The 21,539-nt window shown below is 38.1% G+C and overlaps 1 protein-coding gene across 1 annotated transcript; it reads left to right on the top strand.

The window, feature by feature from the left end:
• Positions 1-12,653: 12,653 nt before the first annotated feature.
• On the top strand, positions 12,654-16,440 carry LOC110891121 (benzyl alcohol O-benzoyltransferase). Its single transcript, XM_022138782.2, has 2 exons — positions 12,654-13,470; positions 14,610-16,440. The coding sequence occupies exons 1-2, from the start codon at positions 13,024-13,026 to the stop codon at positions 15,528-15,530; spliced, it is 1,368 nt and encodes a 455-aa protein (XP_021994474.1). The 5' UTR covers positions 12,654-13,023; the 3' UTR covers positions 15,531-16,440.
• Positions 16,441-21,539: the final 5,099 nt, after the last annotated feature.

Genomic DNA, 21,539 nt, shown 5'->3' with positions numbered 1-21,539 from the left:
GGAAGTAGCAAGTATTCAAGATCCTGAAGTGGTGTATCCTGAAGAGGATCCTAAATCCTGGACAACTCCAATTATGAGATATCTCAAGGAAGGACATATCCCCGAAAATGAAAATCCTAAGGCATTTAGGATGAAGGTATCACGATTCACTATTATAAATAATATTTTATACAAGAAATCTCTTGCAGGACCATACTTGAGATGCTTGAAGGATCCTGAAGCCAAAGAAGTACTTCAGGATATACATGAAGGGGATTGTGGTAACCATACCGGGGGCAGGTCATTATTTTCAAAAGTGTTGAGGACAGGATATTATTGGCCAACAATGAGAAAAGATGCTGCAGAATATGCTCGAAGATGTGATGCATGTCAGAGGCATAGTAACATATTGCATCAACCAGCTGAACCACTATATCCTGTAGCATCCCCTTGGCCGTTCATGAAATGGGGGATGGATATAGTAGGGAAGTTACCGAAAGCTCCGGGAGGAAAAGTCTTTATGCTGGCAATGACGGATTATTTCTCTAAGTGGGTTGAAGCTGAAGCATTTGTTCAAGTTAGAGACCAAGAAGTGGTATCCTTCATAAAGAGGAATATCCTGACCAGGTTTGGAGTACCAGCTGAAATCATTTGTGATAATGGGTCCCAGTTTATAAGCAGAAGGACTACCGATTTTTGCAAGAGTTGGGGAATCAAAATGATAACGTCTACTCCGGTGCATCCTCAAGCAAATGGACAAGCTGAATCTTCAAACAAGATAATAGTGAATAACTTGAAGAAGAGACTTGGAGCCAAAAAAGGAAGATGGGCAGAGGAATTACCTTTGTGTTATGGGCTGACAGGACAACGGTAAAAAATGCAACCGGCCAAACCCCATTCTCCTTAGTATTCGGAGCAGAAGCAGTAATTCCAACGGAAATGGTGATACCTACTGCAAGATCTCTCCTACAGAATCCTGAACAGAATCCTGAAACCTTATGTCAAGATTTGGATACCATAGACGAAAAAAGAGATGCAGCAAGGCTAAGGATGGCAGCATATCAACAAAGAATGTCCAGAGCATATAACAAGAACATAAGGACTAGGAGATTTCAAGTTGGTGATTGGGTGCTAAGAAAGGCTTTTCAGAATACTACTAATCCTGTCGATGGTAAGTTAGCTCCGAAATGGGAAGGACCATACGAAGTTGAATCAGACGCAGGGAAAGGAGCATACAGACTCAAGAATATGGAAGGGGATATGCTACCAAGGTCTTGGAATGCTATACACCTAAAGCTCTATTTCAAGTAAGAATAGAATTTAATTTCTATCCCAGAATGGTATGTATTCTATCTCTTTTAAATATATTTGTTTATTATCTTGAACACAATACTGACTTAGGCATCAGAGGGGTGTTAGCCAAGCTAACACCCACCTTAGTTCACAATTGTTCTGCAGCATATGCTCCAGGATATAGCTCCAGGATGTATACTCAGGATAACTCGGAAGATTAGAGGATTGGCCCCCTCTCTCACGTTTAAGGGATACTGATCCCTTCACAGGTTTAAAGGTATTCACCTTTCTCCCGAATTGGGTTTAAACACCCCGCCTGGAGCGCAAGTTATCCAGGGATAGTTCAAGGTGGCGGGACCAGTTCATGTAAAAGTGGCTGACAATTTCGTTACTGTTGGCTATACCCTGGATCCTCAAGGTATATGAGGATTGATCACCCTCTCTCACGAAAGGGTATTTTCATACTCTCTAAGGTTTAAAGGTTTTCACCTTTCTAAGTCTTGGAGTTTATACACTCCCGCCTGTAGCGCATGAAACTCAGGGTTTATCCCCAGTATACTAAGAGTTCATTTCAAGATATCAAGGGTTTTGCCCTGGGGTATTTGGAATTCATTCGAGTCAAAATATGAATACATTTGTGTTTCTATGTTAAGCACAAGGTACATACGTTATACTATTCAAAGGATGGATTCAAGTTTATAAGTATGCATTGGGGACAAGCTTATAATGGAGAATTGAAACTGATTCACTAAGAATCTCTGGTATGATCTTTCCTTTTTATTTAGACAACTAATAGGTTGTATTTTAATATCTTTATCAGCATATCTTTCAGGATATCTACCGGGATACGTCTATAATATATTCCCAAAAATGTTTGAACAAAACAATTTTCACAAGAGAAATTTATAACAACAATAATAAAGACTAAAGAGGAGTTATATTATTAACATACCAAAAGATGTGCTCTTAGTTTCACCTAATAACAAGGCCCATCCACTAAGAGCACTAATAGTTCATTACCATATTTACCCAACAAATGAAGGCTTCATCTCAAACCGAGACCCATCTACCTCCAACTGTTGTATTGTTCAAAATAAACCATACTAACTGATGACCAAGGGATTCGTCCTGAAACTCAGGATCCCTCCACCTTTGGCCATCATATTGTCTACGTGCAGGAAATTGAAATTGTTCAACAAACAAGAAAAGTAAATTGTTCAAGACATCAACCATTAAACCTAAAAAAGTGGGCTCCGGCCTAGGCATCAATATCCATCATCGCCCACTCAGCTGCCCTCACACAGCGGCATCCTCTCCTGCTTTCCCCGGCTTCTCAGCACCAGCATCCTCACCAGCATCCTGTCCAGCATCCTCACCAGCATCCGCTCCGGCATCCTTCTTGTCTCCAGCCTGGTCCGCCACCTCTGCTGACTTGGAAGACTCACCGGCTTCAGATGGAAGTGGCACAGCTTTGCCTCCGAGCTCCTTCAACTTGGCCACCCAGGATTCAATTGGCCAAGATGGACAAACAAGACCCGTCTCCTTGGCCTCGTAGGCCATCTTGATGCGTGCTTGTAGCAGGGAGACGATAGCAGAAGTCTTGATTCCCTCCCGGAAACTGATCATGGCTTGATCATGATCCATTTGAACGGTGGCAAGTTTGACCTCAGCTTCTTGGGTGGCCTTCTTCAGCAAGCTTTCGTAGTGTCGGCTCTTCGCTTCAGCGATGGCACCTTGGTCAGCAACGGTGCTTTCAAGCTGTTTGATCCTGGCTTCATGGAGTGCAACAGTACCACATGCATCATTATACAAGTGGAGCAAATGTTGGAGGCCCTGCACATCAATAACAGGTACAAGTTAGGTTATATATCTATAATGACTAAGATATCCTATCAGGATATCCTGTTAGGATATCCGGGCAGGATATATGTGCAGGATATACGTGCAGAATATGTGTCAGGATATTACCTTGTTGAGGAAGGATGTCATTGGCTCTAAGGAATCAGTGAAGCTGAGTTCGTCATAGAAGAACCCTTCTGAGCTTGGAGCACTGACTTCAAGACCCTTCCTCTTTTTCGCTATGGAAGCACGAGTCCGTGGGTTGGCCTTGGGAGCTGGAAGTGGCTTGGAGCTAGTGGCAGCAGGAGCCTCCTTCTTGACTATGGTGGGAGTCGGATAGCTGTCAAGTTCGTCAAGGTCTAGATAGACTGGAACTTTGCTGGAATCTGCACACAGGGAGTAAAATTCTAAACCTTTCCTAAAAATATCAAATAAAAACATGTATGTACAGGATATCTTGCAGGATCCTTACCAGACATGTTTGCGCTTGAAAGAGGGCTTGGAGTTGGTGGAGATGGGTTGAAACTTCTCTCTGCCTCTGGAAGGAGCCTGATGGCGTCTATTCTTTTTTGAGAATCTGCAAGGGGAGGTGCTAGCTTCCTAAAATCAGCTGTACAAGAAAACGACAAAGTCAGTTCAGGATATAAAGCAGGATAACAAGCAGGATCATCTTTAAACCCTAAATCCTACCTTTCTTCAACCAATTCACCGGATAATCCGCTCCACCAGGGATTGAATCTCTTTTTACAAAAAAGAATTTGGATTTCCATTCCTCTTCATTCCTGGTGGCTCGGAGGATCAATGGGTCACTGGAGGTAGAATAAAACAAGAACCGACAAGAGCCGTGGCACCTAAGTCGGTATGCTAGAGGGAGGTCATTAACAGAAAGATCAGGGACATGGTTGTTCTTGATTTGATCAAGAACAGACAAGACTCGCCAAAGCATTGGCATTGTCTGACTGAAGCAGATCTTTGTGACATTAAAGAACTCAGTGATGAAATCCGAGAAAGGAAATTGCAACCCTAAGGTGAAAGGAAAGGCATTAAAACACAACCACTCGTTAGAAACCATGTCTGATCGGATTTCCCGATCAAACGGCCGGAACAAGGTCCCTTTTGGGAAGATGCCGGAGGTTTTAAAGGCTGACAAGTGTGCACCGTCGAAGGTACATATTTCTTTCTCCGGATCCTAGAGAATATTTTGGTGGATGAACGTGGGAGCAGAGTCGCCGGAACTAGATCTTGTCTGCCTTGCCATATTATCACCGGAATATTGGGGAGAATGAAAAATGGAGTTGAGAGAGAAATGTTTACCTTTTTTCTCCGGTAAAGGTTAAATGAAGATGAGGATGAGAAGATATAGGGTATGATGAGTAAATATAGGCCGGGTGGTTGAAGGCTGTCACATCAATGGTCTTATCTCTTAATTGCCTCGGCCATTGTGAAAAATGTAACCGTTAGGATATCAAACGGTAACATTTTTGGGGACAATTGTTATGGGTGAAATTCTGAGCCCATATCCTGGAAAATATCTTGATATATATCTTGTTTATATTGTATCTGTTTACATCCGGGATGCTGATTCAGGATATTGGTAACATCCTGAATGGTATCCTCAGGATCACTAACAGATTAAATGCAGGTACGTGGGTTAGAAGCTAGCAACGTTCATGAAGACCTTTTCTACTGAAGACTCGATCCAAGTCGTTCACAAGAAGCCGTTGAAGCCGCATTACTCGGTCTACAACGTTCACATTGGAATATTCGGAGCATCCCATGTTTATAGGAATTTTAATTTACATTTCGTTACTATAAATAGGTGGGTATATCAGATCAACTAGGACATCACAATCACACTCTCTACACTCTAACACTTGCTCTCTCGCAACTCTCACACAAATTGTAACACTTAGCGATCTGATCTATATCCTGCACTGTATCCTGAAGTTTAAAGCAATAAGAAGAACTAGGCAGCTGCGATTGTCAGCTCCCGAGGTTTTATGCCGGCGATCTAGATTGATCAAGGGCTTTCCTCGTACATCTCGTGTCATTTACTTTACCTTTTTGCTCATTGTTTAATCGTAGATACAGCTCAATATCCTGAGCCGTATCCTGAACACTGTTTTTCCAAAGAACATAACCAACATATTTTCAACACATTTTTCAGCACACTACCTCACTTAACTAATTTGATCACTTAATTGCTTCGGTAATTTTTGACCAAAACAAACACCACGCCATGATTCAAGTCATGGTTTTTTATCTGGAATCCCAAGCAACCTTCTATGAATATAACACCATACAACTTAATAGAACCCGTTTCATACCAAACATTATATAAAACAAACCTAATCAAATAACTCATGTTTTTTCATGAAAAAAAATATAGATGAAATCCATGAAAACACAGTAAGTTTTATTGTATATTTTTCCTCAACGCAATCTGTATATAAACGACACCATACAAACAATTGTTTTATGCAATAAAACACCACACATGAACCTGTATCGCTTTCTTCCATTTGTGATTTTCGTAATGAAAAAATTGCTCCAAAATTGCAGAGAAAAAAAATACTTTTGAACCTGAATTAATGAACGAAGATGATATAATACTAGTTAATGATTGATTCTGATGATATAATCTCCTAAATTAACTCCAAAACAGTTACACACAATTAATTGATAAAAAAGGTAAATTACTAATGTACCCTTTTGAATTAATTAAGATAAAGGACACTTGTCATCGCCAAATTATTTCTCACACTTCTTACAAAAGTAAGACTTTGTACAGGATCCTTTACCTATAAACATATTTCATCCACTCACATTCCCTCTCTATCTCCAGATTCACTCTCTCTCTCTCTCTCTCTTTCTCTAAATATATATATAGGGTCGGGATTTGGAGAAAACGGTACAAAGTGTGAGAACGGTGAGAACGTTTATCGATCGTCCGATTAAAACAATCTATGGACTAGATTGGCGCGGTGGCGTTTTCGTAAATAACATCAATTTTCTTACGTGGATGCGTCTCATTAAGGGTAAAAGCGTCTTTACACCTCTATACCAAAACGTCATATTGATGAATACAACGCCATAACGGACCAAAACACATCGCTATATAAACAAAAAACATCCCAAACATAAAAAACACACCCCCCAGAACCTGAAACGCCATATTTTCTACTATATGCCATTAAACTTACAAACGCCAAAATCCCCAAAACATCAAACACAACTACTCAAAAACGCCATATTTTCTACGGTTCTTTCAGACACACTATTCCCTTAGTAAAACGCCAAAAATGGCAAATATCATTTCTTGTATATTCAAATATTTTTCTACGCCAAAGATTCGAATAATGCATTTTTCCCTGAGGTGCTGTGACTCAAATAACATTTTACTGCATGATATGGACAAATGATAAACAAAAAAAAATGCTAGGGTCAGACTTATGTCATTTTCTGTGTTTTGTTCTTGATAAATATTATAATGGCATGAAAAGACAAATGATACTAATGAGTTGTTTGAAGATACATATTCAAACAAAAAGCTCATGTCATTTTGTCTTCCCAAACGGCCACAAAAACACAACAGGGCTAAGCCAAACCGCCAGTGAACATGTTTCAAAGAAGAAATAGACTGACGACAAAGAAGATTTAAAAGACGAATTGTTTCTATTTTAAATTTTTTATTTTCTTTTCTGTTGGTTGTTATGTATTTTTCAACTTAGAATAAAAAATAACATTGTACTAATAAAACGCCAAGACAGTCATAAATATTGTGAAAACGCCATAATGCAATAAAATGCCAAAACTACCAACCTATAATAAAAGTAATTTACAGAAGTATTATTAAAAGCTAAAAATGAAAAAAAAGAACACACTAAAAACTACTTAAAGCCACTAAAAAACGCCATATTTGGAAGATGGAATGTCTAAGACCATAAAAACTCATAAAAACCTCCACAAAAACAGTAAAAAATAAACACAGTAAAATGAAAAGACGGCTACTTTATTAATATTATTTATTATAAAATAAAAATCGCGCCTAAACTACGCGCCAAAAACATCCTATAAGAGATACGCCTGCACAATCAACTTATCACACCACCAAAAAAATAAACGCCATCTTTCCAATAAACCATTCACTTAAAATCGCTAAAAAAGATACTTAAAAAAGCCACAGATGCGGAAACTCATTTCTTCTATATTGAGTATTGTTCTGAATGAAGATTCACTGAATGGATTCTCCTCTGAGGTAGGTATCACTATAAGCTTTTGCTGAATGAGATGGACAAATTTTCATGAAAAAACGAAGAAAAAAAAGACTTTTACCCCTTAATGAAGATGAGCGTTATGAAGGAAAATAAGGATCTACATAAGGTATTCAAGACAGGTTTAAGCCAAAATGGGTTAAAGTAGAAGAGTCTGATGACAGTTAAGATTTAGAAGAGAAATTAGATTGTAATTTTTATTTTATTTTTTCAATTTCTATTGTTTGTTATCTGATTCTTTGATTTTATTATCTAAATATCTACAAAAAAAATTAATATAAAACGCCAAAAACACCAAAACGAATGATAGCTTGAAACCTGAGAGAACGGATGCTAGTTAAGCACGATGTTGCTATAAAACGCCAAAAACGCCAAACAAGGTATTACTGAAAAATCAACACTATTTCACCTATGAAATTGAACGAAAACAGAAATTGCTAAACAGTAAAATTAAGAGACGGTAACATTATTACCAAACATTTATTATATTAAAAGCCACTACATGAAAAACTGAATTTATTTATCTTTTCAAAATGCCATAATTGAATGTCAAATTATAGACCTGTATCATACTTGATATAATAAACATCAAGAAAACTACTGATGTTTTTTAAATCATAGACATGCATCCGGATTTAAAAAACAATAAAAACGCCAAAACATACCTAAACGCAAAAATATTTACTATCATCCTGATATACAAACAATAAAACGCGGCGTATTTATTAAACGCCAAAAAATGGAAACGGGATGTGAGACGCGTTTAAAAAAAGAAATATGAAAGGACAAAAAGCCCCTCCGCCCTTCTCTAAGCGACGTGACACGTGTTGGGCCAGGAAGCGTTCTCACCGTTCTCACACTTTCTACCGTTTTATCATGATCCCGTTTCTATATATATATATATGCCTAATCATTTTCTCTCTCAACAAAACAACCACCACCATCACCACCCCACCTCCATCAACACCACAGCACCACCACCATTGTAGCCCCTCCTTATCCCCTTCAAAATACATATCCTTCATATCCCAAACCCTAACCCCACAATTGCCTCCTATCCCCTGTCCCCTCCAAAACCCTAACAACCCAATCTGCATCTCCCTAAGCAACCGGAATTTAAGACTCGAAGGCCGGTTCGGATGCACGGCGACCTTAACCGGTAACCTAAACATCCATCTACCTCCAACGGAGCCTATAAACTCCGACAACGCCTGTTTGACTTCATTCACCGTTTCCGGTCTAAATACTACATCATGTAATCTAACCGGTTTCCGGCGGCGTTAACTAGAGAATTGCCTCGGCGGTAGTATTAGTACTTTCGTCTACCGATGATTAATCATAGAAGCGATCGAAGACCATAAGTGGTTTGCTGGTGGTAGGGGTGTTATCGTAATCTTGTTGTTCAAGGGTATGATATAAGGGGATAACAAAACAGCGTATTCGTTAACTAACTAATGTTATAAGTTTTAACTAACTAATGTAATATTCTAAGGGGGACGGGGAGCCCCGTGATATCATTTTGTTCACGCGTGGATGAACGTGGAACACCGCCGCCGGCGTATAATATCACATGTGGTGGCAGATAAGCGCGATGGCCATGACACGTGGAGAACTTGATTTTTTGAACGTTGTTTGAATATGAACGTTGGGTTTTGACCGTTGTGTGGGAGCCGTTTGGATTAAAAAAAAACTTAAACACACACTATATATATCACACATTCTACATAAATTTATACCATTTCCCCACACAAAAACATAAATATATATCACACATTCTACATATTTCACAAATGGAATTTCCTACGGATTCGTTTCTCATGGACCCCGATAACGATAGCCAAACGTCTTCCGACAATGAGATGCTTGAATTATTCGAGAAGGTGTATAACGAACTTGAAGCAACTTCAAGCCGCCCAAAGAAGAAAATGGTGGATCGTGATCGTATACATGCCAACGAAGTGTTAATTAAGAATTATTTTGTGGAGAATCTGGTCTATAATGCCGAAACGTTTAGAGGTCGGTTTCGTATACCAAAAGATTTATTTTTAAAGATTGTTGGAGACATCGAAGCAAGCGAAGAATTTCAAGAAAGTTATGACGGGAGAGGCAAACGAAGTTTCACACCGATACAAAAATGCACATCCGCCATTCGCCAACTAGCGACAGGTAACCCTCCCAATCAATATGATAAATATTTAGCTATGTCGGACAGAACTTCACGTGAATGTTTGCAATTCTTTTGTAACAAGACCATTAAATTGTATGGTAAAGAGTTTCTACATAAACCAACGAGACACGACATCGCACGTATTTATGTCGCGCATGAGGCTAGATGGCATTTCCAGGGATGCTCGGTAACATCGATTGTACACATATTGAATGGGGAAATTGTCCAAGAGAGTTGCGAGGGGCGTATGTTAGGGGTGACATCAAAAGACAAACCATCATAGTTGAAGCGGGACGTCGAATTACTTATGGTTTTGGCATTCATATTTTGGTGCTCCAAGTTCAAACAACGACATCAATGTTTTGTATACATCGCCGTTGTTTCAAAGCGTAACAGATGGTAGCATATCTTTCTGCCCATTTTTTTGTTAGTAGAAGTTATTACAGACGATGCTTTCTTCTTATGGATGGTAGTACCCATCATGGTCTGTTTTTGTGAAAGCTCCTTCATTTTCTGTCGAGGTTAAAGAAAAGATGTTCAAGAGGTTGCAAGAATCGACAAGAAAAGATGTTGAGATCGAGGGCTTTTGGTGTTTTAAAGGATAGATGAGACATACTAAACCGACCGGTACATAGCATAGTATATGCATGTGATATTCGCTAATTTACACATCTTTTAGTTCCCCGTTTTACCCCTATTTTATGCGTTTTCGGCCGTAAAACCGTCATTCGGATACTTAATTATCTACACTTTTGTTTACAGGGCTAAAACAGCATGCCAGACAAGATGATAGCGAAAACGAGGACTTTCCGGACAAAACGACGAAGCTGCGAACCTTCTGTTAGAAAACTGACCTGGGCGTGTGGCACGGTCGTGCGACCTGATGCACGACCGTGCATCTCCGATATATCATGAAAGGCCCGGCAGTGAACGAGGGTGCAACTCCGCGTGCAGGGCATTGAAGGCCAACCAGGGAATGCACGGTCGTTCCATATCTTGCACCCCGTGCGGATCCGATGATCCAGCCAACCTCGGAACTGAATGACCAGTGCGACCAGGCGTGCAACGAGATCCCAGAATGGCACGGTCGTGCCATATGACGAACGGGCGTGCGTGACCGAAGACCAGTCAACTCTGCTGATGGCATGCAGTATGGTGGACCATGCCCAATAATTGCTTAAAGTGCACGGTCGTGCCACAGGAAGAACGACCGTGCAACATCGAAAAAATATAAAGACAGAACAGAAACATTCTGTTAGACATTCTGGAATTTTGAGAGCTTCACAGGCGATTTTACAGGCTCCGGAGGCTTTGCTTTTGACCCGGATTCAAGCCACATTGTTCGGTTTAGCTCGATTACTATCCGGATTCTCATTCTTATGCTTGTTTATGGTTTGGTTTCTTGAATATTTCCATACTTTTGTCAAGTTTCAAGCATTTAGATTGATTATTTATGTATTATTGTAGCCTTTGGGCAAAAACACAACAATCCCTTGCTTGATTATAACCATTAGTATGTTAACCTTTGTTTGTAATGACATTATGAAGTATTTTCTATGATTATCTTTGATGATTAGTTTGCAACCTTGTTATTGATATTGATTTCTTGATTATAAATAATTGTGTTGGATGATTGGTGCTTGGTTAGTTAAGATAGTTGAAAAATGAAGCTTAATTAATCATGTATTAGTAAACTTTTAATTTGGTTAACTAGTTTAACTTGGTTAAAATGTGGGCACCATGATACTAGAAATGGTTAGTGGTTTAATAAAATGTAATTATTGTTAATCAAGAAAGCTTGCCCTCACGGAAGGACTCTAACGGGTTAGATGGTGTTGTTATGAATTCTTGCCATGATTTGTTAGCTTAGTTAGTAGTTTCGGCCAAAATTGCTATCTTGGTGAATTTATGCGCAAGATTTGTAAAATGAACTCGGTTGTGATTTAATCTAGTTTATGCTTGTTTCGGTGGTTGCATTGTGTTTATCGGTGTTGCTTTCCTTGATTAAGTGAGGTTAGAAAAATCCTAACGGATGACTAACTTATTTTTAGGAGATTTGCATAGACATTTATCAATTGCACGTTAAAAAAAGATTTTAGGTGGTTAAAGTGTGTTTATCGTTTTAACTTTCCGAATGATTGTCATGTTAGGATTCCCGAAAGGGATACTAATTGTCTTAAATTGGAAAATTGACCAAATGCTTCTAGTGCCAAACCGACTTAGTTGATATGCTGTGGTTGTGTATTAAGCAAGGCTATTTATATATAATCTACTATGTTTTATAAATATTTGTTTATGCTTACTTTAGTTTAATTAAAAACCAAACAACTTATGTTTTTACCGGTAATTTAGTGACAAAGGTCTAGTATTATTTCTCCGCCCATTTCTGTGGATCGATACTTGGTTCTTACCGAGACTTTATTACATACATGACGGGGTACACTTGCCTCTTTCGTGTGTGTTTTGATGTAAAAGTAATAATCACTTTTATAAATTTAAAACCAAATCGTGTGTAATTTCATTGTAAAAATATGTGTAGTCGCGCATACGTCAGCATGTATCATATTGCATAATATGCTAATAAAAGAAGACGGGCGTGCAATATCTCCAGATTGGGTGTCAGGTCCTCCTACACAAGTCCCCTTTCCCAAAAATGGCCAACAAGACTTGCGTAATGAAGAAATTCGCTTTCGGTTGAGATACGATTTAATTGAACTTGTAGGTTCTTTAGGTTTGGAATTTTTGGATTCGGACGAGGAGTAGGTTTTCTTTATGTAAGTTTTTATTTTTATATGTTTATTTTTAAGTTGTAATCTAAAATTCTTCTAGTAATATTGTTTTTTATTTAAATGAAATTTATAATTTTATTGTATTATTGTTAATTTATAATTTAAAAATTATAAAAAAACCATAACTAGTGATGGACATTTCCACTAAAATCCATCAATAGTGATGGAAGAATGTTTGATAAGATGACGAAACTTGATTAGATGTTGTGAGTGATGGAATTTTGCCCCTACCAGGGGCGGACCCACATAGAGTGGGGTGGGGTTCCCGGACCCCAATGTTTTTAAAAAAAAATAGTAGATTTGGTATATTAAATTGTATAAGGACCACATAAATACAATTAGATGGACGCTATAGAAAGAAAAGGAAACTTGGTGTAGTGGTAAATCCCTTTCTTTACCATCAAGAAGTGATGGGTTCAATCCTTGTATCAGTTGTTTTTCTTGTTTTTTTTTTAAATCTAGTTCAAACCTCGCTATGACCCGACCCGAATGAGGACCAACCCGAAAAATTTAACGGTTTGTTATGAAAATTTCGGACACCGAAAAAAAGGGACCTCAATAAAAAAAATTCTGGATCCGGCACTGTCCCGTACGCCATCCCCTCGTTTATTCTTTTCTTTCACACTAGTATAAATTTACCACCTTACCAAATTTAAAAACCATCAAAATTTCAAAATAAAGTATGGCAGCAATCGACACCCCCCTGACCTTCACCGTCCGGAGACGTGCACCGGAGCTCATAGTTCCGGCAAAACCCACACCTCGAGAACTAAAGCCTCTCTCCGACATCGATGATCAGGAAGCACTTCTTATTCAGATGCCTGTAATATTAGTTTATCGTAGCAATCCAAAAATGAGAAGTAAAAATCCAGCAAGTGTGATAAGGGAAGCCTTGGCTAAGCTTCTGGTGTTCTACTATCCGTTCGCCGGCCGACTAAAGGCAGGTCCGGAAGGGAAGCTGATGGTGGATTGCTCGGCCGAGGGCGTGTTGTTTATCGAGGCGGAGGCGGATGTTACGCTGAGTCAAATCGGAGATGCACTTCCGCCACCATCGCCTTTTATGGAAGAGCTCCTTTATGACGTTCCGGGCTCTAGTGGCATCCTGTATTCACCATTGCTACTAATTCAGGTAATTAAAATGGTAATGCAAGTCGAGGAACCTAAGTTTTGTGTTTGGTATGTTGGGGTTGTCCATTTGCATGTCATTTTACTGTAAATTTCCTTCTATAAAGATTTAAATTAAAAAGATCCTATAAGTCTATAACTTTTATTTAAGAGTTAAATGTCATTTTAGTCTCTGTAGTTTGGATCATTTTGTCAGTTTAGTCCAAAGGTTTCATTTTTTACCTGTTGATCCAAAAAGATTTCACTGTTGTCATTTTAGTCCACTGAATTAACTTAATTCAATTTTTCTATTAACGAGAAGGGCAATTTGATCATTTTATATGGCCGAATTGCCCTTATAGTTAACAAAATTACATATAAAATGACTCAATTGTCTTTATCGTTAACAGAAAAAATGGTTGAAGTTAACCCAGTGGATTAAAGTGCCAACGATGAAACTTTTTTGGACCCACAAGTAAAAATAAAACCTTTAGACTAAACTGTCAAAATGACACAAGAGACTAAAATAGCATTTAACTCTTTATTTAAAATAAAATGTAAGACACAAAAATGAAGTTTATTTTATTTTTATTATATTTTTTTTTGGGAATGACACATGCTCACGAAGTTGGTTCTTGGTAATTTTTAATGCACAAACTCTTAGATTGAATGACAACTAGAGAAGATCAGTATTAAATTTGATGAAAGATTTTATCAGAATATACTTTCTAGTTTTTTTTTTTTTTTTTTTTTTTTGAACGGCAAATTTGGATCACTGACGGACCACTGGAGTATCATCGTGCCACCAGAGGAACCACCCGATCATATCCATCTCCACTAGGCATAATGCCATACCAATTCAGGAGGAAACCCAATAAACATGGGAAAACCCCCCATTTTAGTTATTTGAGAAGATACATTTTATAAAAAAGATTTTACATTGAGGAAGAAAACACATAAGAATAAAGAGCCATTTTTTGTGTATACTAATCATGATAAGGAATGAGTGGTTGAGGTTTATTGTGGGACACCGGGTTACGGATCGACCAATAGCGGCGACATATGATCTGTCGCCGCTATTGCTCTACTTTCTTGTAGTGCAGGCTAATAGTGTGGTTGCTAAAACTACATAATTGGCGCATATTCATCAATTTTGATTGATAGGTGACACGACTACTATGTGGGGGTTTCATCTTTGCCATACGCTTCAACCACACCATGACTGATGGGGCAGGACTCGTACAATTCCTGTCAGGGTTAGATGAAATAGCTAGGGGTGCCAAATCACCATCAACATTGCCTGTGTGGCAAAGAGAGTTGCTATGTTCTAGTGATCCACTGCCCATCACACTAACACTAACCAAGGGGACACCGGTTGACATGGTACACAAGTCATTGTTCTTTACTACCACCGAGATTTCCGCTTTACGCAAGCTTGTTCCGGTACACCTACAAAGTTGTACCACCTTCGAGGTGCTAACAGCTTGCCTCTGGCGTTGTCGTACCATCGCCCTCCAAACAAATCCGGAAGACGAGATGCCCATCATATGGACCTTTAATGCGCGTAAGATGTTCAACCCTCCCCTCCCTGTTGGATACTATGGCAATGTCTTGGCCTTCCCTGCTGCCATTTCCACAGCTCGAGATTTATGTAACAAGCCATTCGCTCACGCATTGGAGCTTGTGATGAAAACCAAATCCGTTGTCACTAAAGAGAACATTAGATCTGTTTCTGACCTAAAGGCAATCAACGGGCGATACAACTATGCAGGTATTCGACCTTACCTTGTCTCCGATTTGACTCGTTTGGGGTTTGATGAGATCGACTTCGGGTGGGGAAAGGCGGCATATGGAGGGGTTTGCAAAGGGGGAGTAGCGGCTATCCCAGGTCTTTCAAGTTTTTATATTCCTTATACGAACAATAAAGGAGAGTCTGGAATCGTGATACTCATATGTTTGCCGAATGGGGTGATGGACCGATTTGTAAAAGAGATAAATAACATGTTAGTACAAGCAAAGGACAATGAAGTTCTCCTGGAACATGTTCTCCTGGAACATGAGTTACCCGCTCTTTCAAAACTATAATTTCCATTCCAAGATGTTTTAATTAAGGTGTGCTCGTAATTTATTAGGAAATAAATATCCTTAAAAGCTTATATGTATAATGAATAAGGGTATAACACATTTACATATACCAAATACTATACCCACATTGTGTATCATCGAACGTTGTTACCTCTAATAATGATAAAGTGTCGATTTCATATATACATATACTAGGTTATAACCCGTGAATACTCGTGGATCGAAAATTTAATTTGCATTAATCGAATTGTCATTAAATAAAATAAAAACACATGCTTTCTAAGGTTTTTGATGAACACGTTTGAGAGAGAGAGAGAGAGAATGAACGAGTTCATGAGTTCTTAATGTTAGTGTTATTAAGTGTTTAAATAAATAAGTTAAAATTTGATGTCGATACTATGCGGTACCAATGTTGAAATTAAAAGACATGTTTTCAAACGTAATTTGCCGTAAAATAACACTTTTTTTCCATGGGTGTCTCCTTCCTTTTCTTTACATGTGCACCCCTATGCTCCAAGTAAGATGTACACTGAATTTACTACTTTTTTACTCGCTCCCTCTTCACATACACACTGATTCAACTTGATCATAAAATAATTTGACTACTTAACTTTAGTGCTTCATCATTGTTCTTATAACAGAGAAAGCAATATTAAGTAGGGGTAAAAACAACTAAAGAAAAAACCAACGATTGTATTACCATGATCAGTTCCAAAACCCCAAACATTAAAAACCGACGATTTTATCACCATGATCAGTTCCAAAACACAAATCGAAACACCCCCTCTACCCAAAGCCAAAGCAAAAACAAAGTTACAAAACATTGTATCTGTGTGTTGAAATGGTTGGAGGGTTTAGCTCAACTGTGGGAATGGGGTCACTCACATGAGGGAAATTATATCTGAGTATCATCAAGACCAGCCAATGGAAAGTCATTTATATCAAAAGTCATTGAAATGGTTGGGAGGGCTCCACAAGGGTGTCATGACCTACCAAATAAGTAACCAGTTAAAACCATGTTGTCGTGAAAATTAATAATCTAATCATTCAGCTATTTGAATCCGATTCATGTACCATTTATTATGGAAAGAAAAAAAAAAGAAAAATACCCAAATACAAAAATAGATAATTATATCCCATGACTTATATCGTAAAATTGTTTATTAAGATTAAAAAACAATCAAGAAAATATATGGTTGTTTTCTTAACAAACGAACACGAACAAGGTCTTGTTCGTCTTCATTTGGTTCGTTTGCAGCCCTACTAGTAGCAACCAATAGAAGAAGAAAGAAAAGAATAAGAGAGGGAGAAAGGCTTTAATATTTCATTAAATAACATATTTTACATTGAGATATAATAAGGTGTATATATATGATTACAATTTTTTTTTTTTTTTTGGGTAAAGATGATTACAAAACTTAAAGAAGAATCTAATATATTTTTTGTGTTGATAACGGTAACATTAGTATATTTATAACACTTTCCAAATTTTCAAATTAAATCTACCGAAAATGTATCTAGCTGTTCAGAAAATAATAATTTCATATGAAATAACCATGTATGTTCGTCTAATTGTTAAATTTTCTCATTCACATTCACATTCACAATACTGAAAAAAAAAAGGAACTGACGTCATATTTTTGAACAGTAACTTCTAGGAAGTGACGTCATTAACCAAATACTAGTGGCTTTTGTTTTGATACCACATCAAAAGCACATTAATGAACAAACAAACAAAGAAAAGAAAACACGGTTCTCATCACTCCACTCATGTGGTGTTTCATTAATTAAAAAGTTACAGGTGTAAACCAACCGAGCTCGGACCCCAATTTGCTAATCTCATACTTAACTTGTTGTTTAAGTTGTGTTGGTATGTTTTTCGTTTTGAAACTGATGGTCTTTCTGAAAGGAGTCTTTCTATCTCTAGAGATAAAGGCAAGGTCTGTCTACATTCCACCCTCCTCAGATCCTATAAGTAGCTTGCTATTTGTAAGATTTACTAAGTATGATTATTATATACCTAACTTGTTTAACTTAGGGTGTTAGATATTCATACACCCTTCCACTTTATATCTCTATATATATTCTATGGTGACCGTTAAACGATTAATCGGTTATTAATTGTTGAACCTTTGATTAGTCTATGATTAATCGCTAATCATTGGTTCACCTATTAATGACCGATTAATCGTTTAGCGGTCAATGGTAGTTCTATTCTAGCCAAAATTTAACCAGTTTCTGGTCAAATTTCGACCAAACCTTATAAATTACCAACAATTACCTAATAAAATGGGTTGATGAGGGGTTAAAACATATCTACTTTAAAAAGCTACATATAAAAAATGTGTGTGTGTATAACAAAAAATTACATATAAAAATCACAATCCGATTAATTCTGATTAACCCCTATTAATCCCAATTAATCACTAAACGGTACCCCACCGACTGGCTAGCGTCTAGCGATTCTTACAACAGTAATATACACACACATATATAGAGAGAGAGTAAAAAAAGGTGTACCACTAAGATCTTAGAGTGTATCAAACCCTTAATTTAAAAGGCATCAACTTTAGTCAGAGCTCGACTCGTTAATATTTTTTCAAGCTCGAGTTATCATATAGTACATGTTAAATTCATCTATTTTACTTATGTATACACGTTACTTGTATAGGGGAAGGTTTAAATGAAAACTACTAGTTAATGCGAAAACTCGAAAACTAACTAAAAAAGCCTAAAAAAACATACCAAAGTTTTTTTTTCATACCAATTTTCGCTATGAGTAAACTGCCATTTTGGTCCCTGTGGTTTGGGCATTTTTGCCATTTTAGTCTAAATCTCAAACTTTTTACATCTGGATCCCTGTGGTTTGCATTTTGTTGCATTTTAGTCTAAATTTCAATTTTGGCCAGATTCCTTAACTTAAACCCCCCCTAATTTGTCTTTATCCTCAGGGGTATTTTGGTCATTTAGATTTATTATAACTCAAATTTAATAAATAATAATGTCACTGCCAGAACAACAATAATACCACTGCCAGAACAACAACAAGCACCACCACCACCACCGCACCTCCACCACCACCCCCACCCCCACCACCGCATCATCCCCACCACCACCATCCTAGTGCCGCCAACACCACCATCCCACTGCCGCCAACCCTCCCAAACCCAAAACCCTCAAAACCCAAAACCCTCACATAACTCAAAGCTGTTAAATCGGCAGTGAAGAAACCGACAATCAAATCGGTTTCAAAATCTCCGACAATCAAAAGGAGACAATCAAACATACAATCTCACCTTCTTTCTTTACTCCGAGCCACACAAAACCCAAACCCTAATTTTGCATCAAACCCATTAACCCACATGAAACTGGACCTTTGATTTGGGGGAAGATGATATGCGGCGGCGTTGATGAACATCATCCCCCAGATCGCTGCAAACAAATCCTGCAACTTGTGTTCTTCTTCGTTGCAACAGCAAACAACAATCTGCAATAATCGAACCTGTAAACTATACTCCTTCTTAATCAGAAACAACAATCTGCAAAACCAGTCGATCAACAACACAAAAACCTGCAAATCTTTCAGATTGATGAACACAACAATCTTGCAATTTATCAACACAAATTCAAATCTAAAACTTTCATGTCTCAACAAATACAACCCAAATTCAGATTTGGGGATGATGATGATTTATTTGGGGGAACTTCGAACCTCCTTCATCAGCATCAATCAATCAGCTGTTCATCTTCATTGTCACACCCCCAAATTACCACCTAGGGCGTGTCCCTAATGGAGGTGTAACGATCCAACAAAGAGCCACCAATCATATCAAACACAAGTCATAATGTATTGAAATACCCAATTGGAATAAATATAACGTTTGAAAAGTTTAACCAAAACCAAAGTATTGAGCGGAAGCATAAAAGTATAAATGTATAAATGTGTCGAAACCCAATCAATATAATGTTTATCATGACCATAACCACTCCAGCAGCATCAGACAGCAAGTTCCCAAGTTCCTTCAGTAATTACCTACAAGCATGTAAACAAGTGTGTCAGACTACGCTGGTGAGTTCAAGGTTTGTGTTTGTTTACCAAGTTGTGTTACCGTCCAAGTGAGTAAAACAGTTTACAAAATGATATGTTGTTTGTGGTTACGTTGTTTGCCGTTTTGATGTTGCTCATGTTAGATACCCTAGGGAGTGTGCCCATAAGTATCCGGGGAGTGGGTACCCCTTAACGACCGTTTGCTATGTTGCCTTCGTTAGATACCCTAGGGAGAGTGCCCATATGTATCCGAGGAGTGTGCCTCTAACAACCATAGCCATACCCAGATAATTAGTTCACGCCCGTCCTTACGGCCCGGTGTGAGGTTTCCCACCTAATAGCGCTATCAACTAATCACCCCCATTGCCCTCCAGGCAATAACCAAAACCGATTAAGTTATTTACCCAATGTTTCCCTTCCAAATGTTTACCAGTTGTCCCAAACCACCGGGACGCATGCTTGAGAAAAGTGCAGTGAACTCACCTTTGGTTTGCTCGGTTAGACTTAGTTACTTGTATTATTGTGGGACACCCCGATCCCTGGTATAGTTTCAATGGTAATCAGTTTCGTGTACATAGCATTCACTTATTCATCATATATTGCTTACATGTGATAGGCAGGCACGACACACATTATCATACAAGTTATCACAAGTATTCGAGGTATATGCATCTCCATAATACAACTCGTACATCATAATAACACATATCAACAACTCACACCACCTTATGACTATTTCGGGTTACATAGACATCTTACCGAAACCACATAAAACCCAACTACTGAATATATGCAACCTGTTAAGTATTTGGCCCAACCTAATTCGCAGCCCACTACTCATGGGTACAGCCCATTTCCAATTTACATATATCACAATTAAACACCAAGAATTCCCTTGTATCTATTCATGTCCTGTTATATATATATTGGACTTATACTAATCGAGCAACACTTGTTAATGTTGGGCCTAATCAATGACTTATACTATTCATGTCCTATTACAAGCATACCAACAATCAATCGCTAATAGCCCCTTTGTGATACTCACATAAGTTTGCGGCCCAATGGCTCCTGGCCCACTAGTGAGAGTGTTCGGCTGTGCGGCCCCAAAACCAGTGGCCCGCCAACCTGATGTGCAGCCCATTCGAATTCTGACCCAATTCTAATAACGACTCCCCACCTAATCAGCCCATCAGTTCTCGTTCATAGTGTTACCAGATCGATTCAGTTATTTGCAAACCCATATAGAATCTACTTATCATCAATATCATATCAATCAAAAGCATGTGTATTATCGACATAGTAGCACCCCACACATCCATATTTTAATTACATAATTCCCTACTATCTCATGTGCATATATATAGATATATATATATTTTGATATTGGTGTTCATTAATGTTTATCCTTCCACATAATCCTAACAGTTTCAATATATCGATCAAGAATCCCACTATAAGATCTATAAATTTAATACATCACACACATCAGTAGCCCATATTATTAACAATTTAATTGATTATATCAACTAAGCAATAAACAACACCACAATAAAAAAAACTACTTAAATAAGGGATTCAGTATACTAACCAAGAAGCTTGACTAAACAAACTGATGTCCTCAAACTACAAGATTACTTCGATTGGGGGGAAAAGATCTCCTGCGTCCGTCGCAATTCAAGGAAGAGGGGTAGGGTTTTGTGAGTTTATCCTTTAATCAGCAACCTTATACGTATGCATATTAATGCATGTTTTTAAGGCGGTTCTATACTTAGCCGACAATGGGCTCAAGCCCAAGAAAATACTTCTTCTCTAAACAGACTAAACGCATGGACAAGATGTATAAGGAGGAAAGGGGTTTGGGCCAAACAGTTTTAAGCTGGTAGATTTAAGAATTGGGTCAAGTTATATGTATACATGAATATGGTGAGGGCCCAAGGCCCAATGATACATGTCACAAA

This window comes from Helianthus annuus, chromosome 11 (genome assembly GCF_002127325.2).
Source record: "Helianthus annuus cultivar XRQ/B chromosome 11, HanXRQr2.0-SUNRISE, whole genome shotgun sequence".
Lineage (NCBI taxonomy): Eukaryota > Viridiplantae > Streptophyta > Magnoliopsida > Asterales > Asteraceae > Helianthus > Helianthus annuus.
The sequence above is the reverse complement of the archived record's forward strand: the minus strand, read 5'-3'. Positions and strand labels throughout refer to the sequence as shown.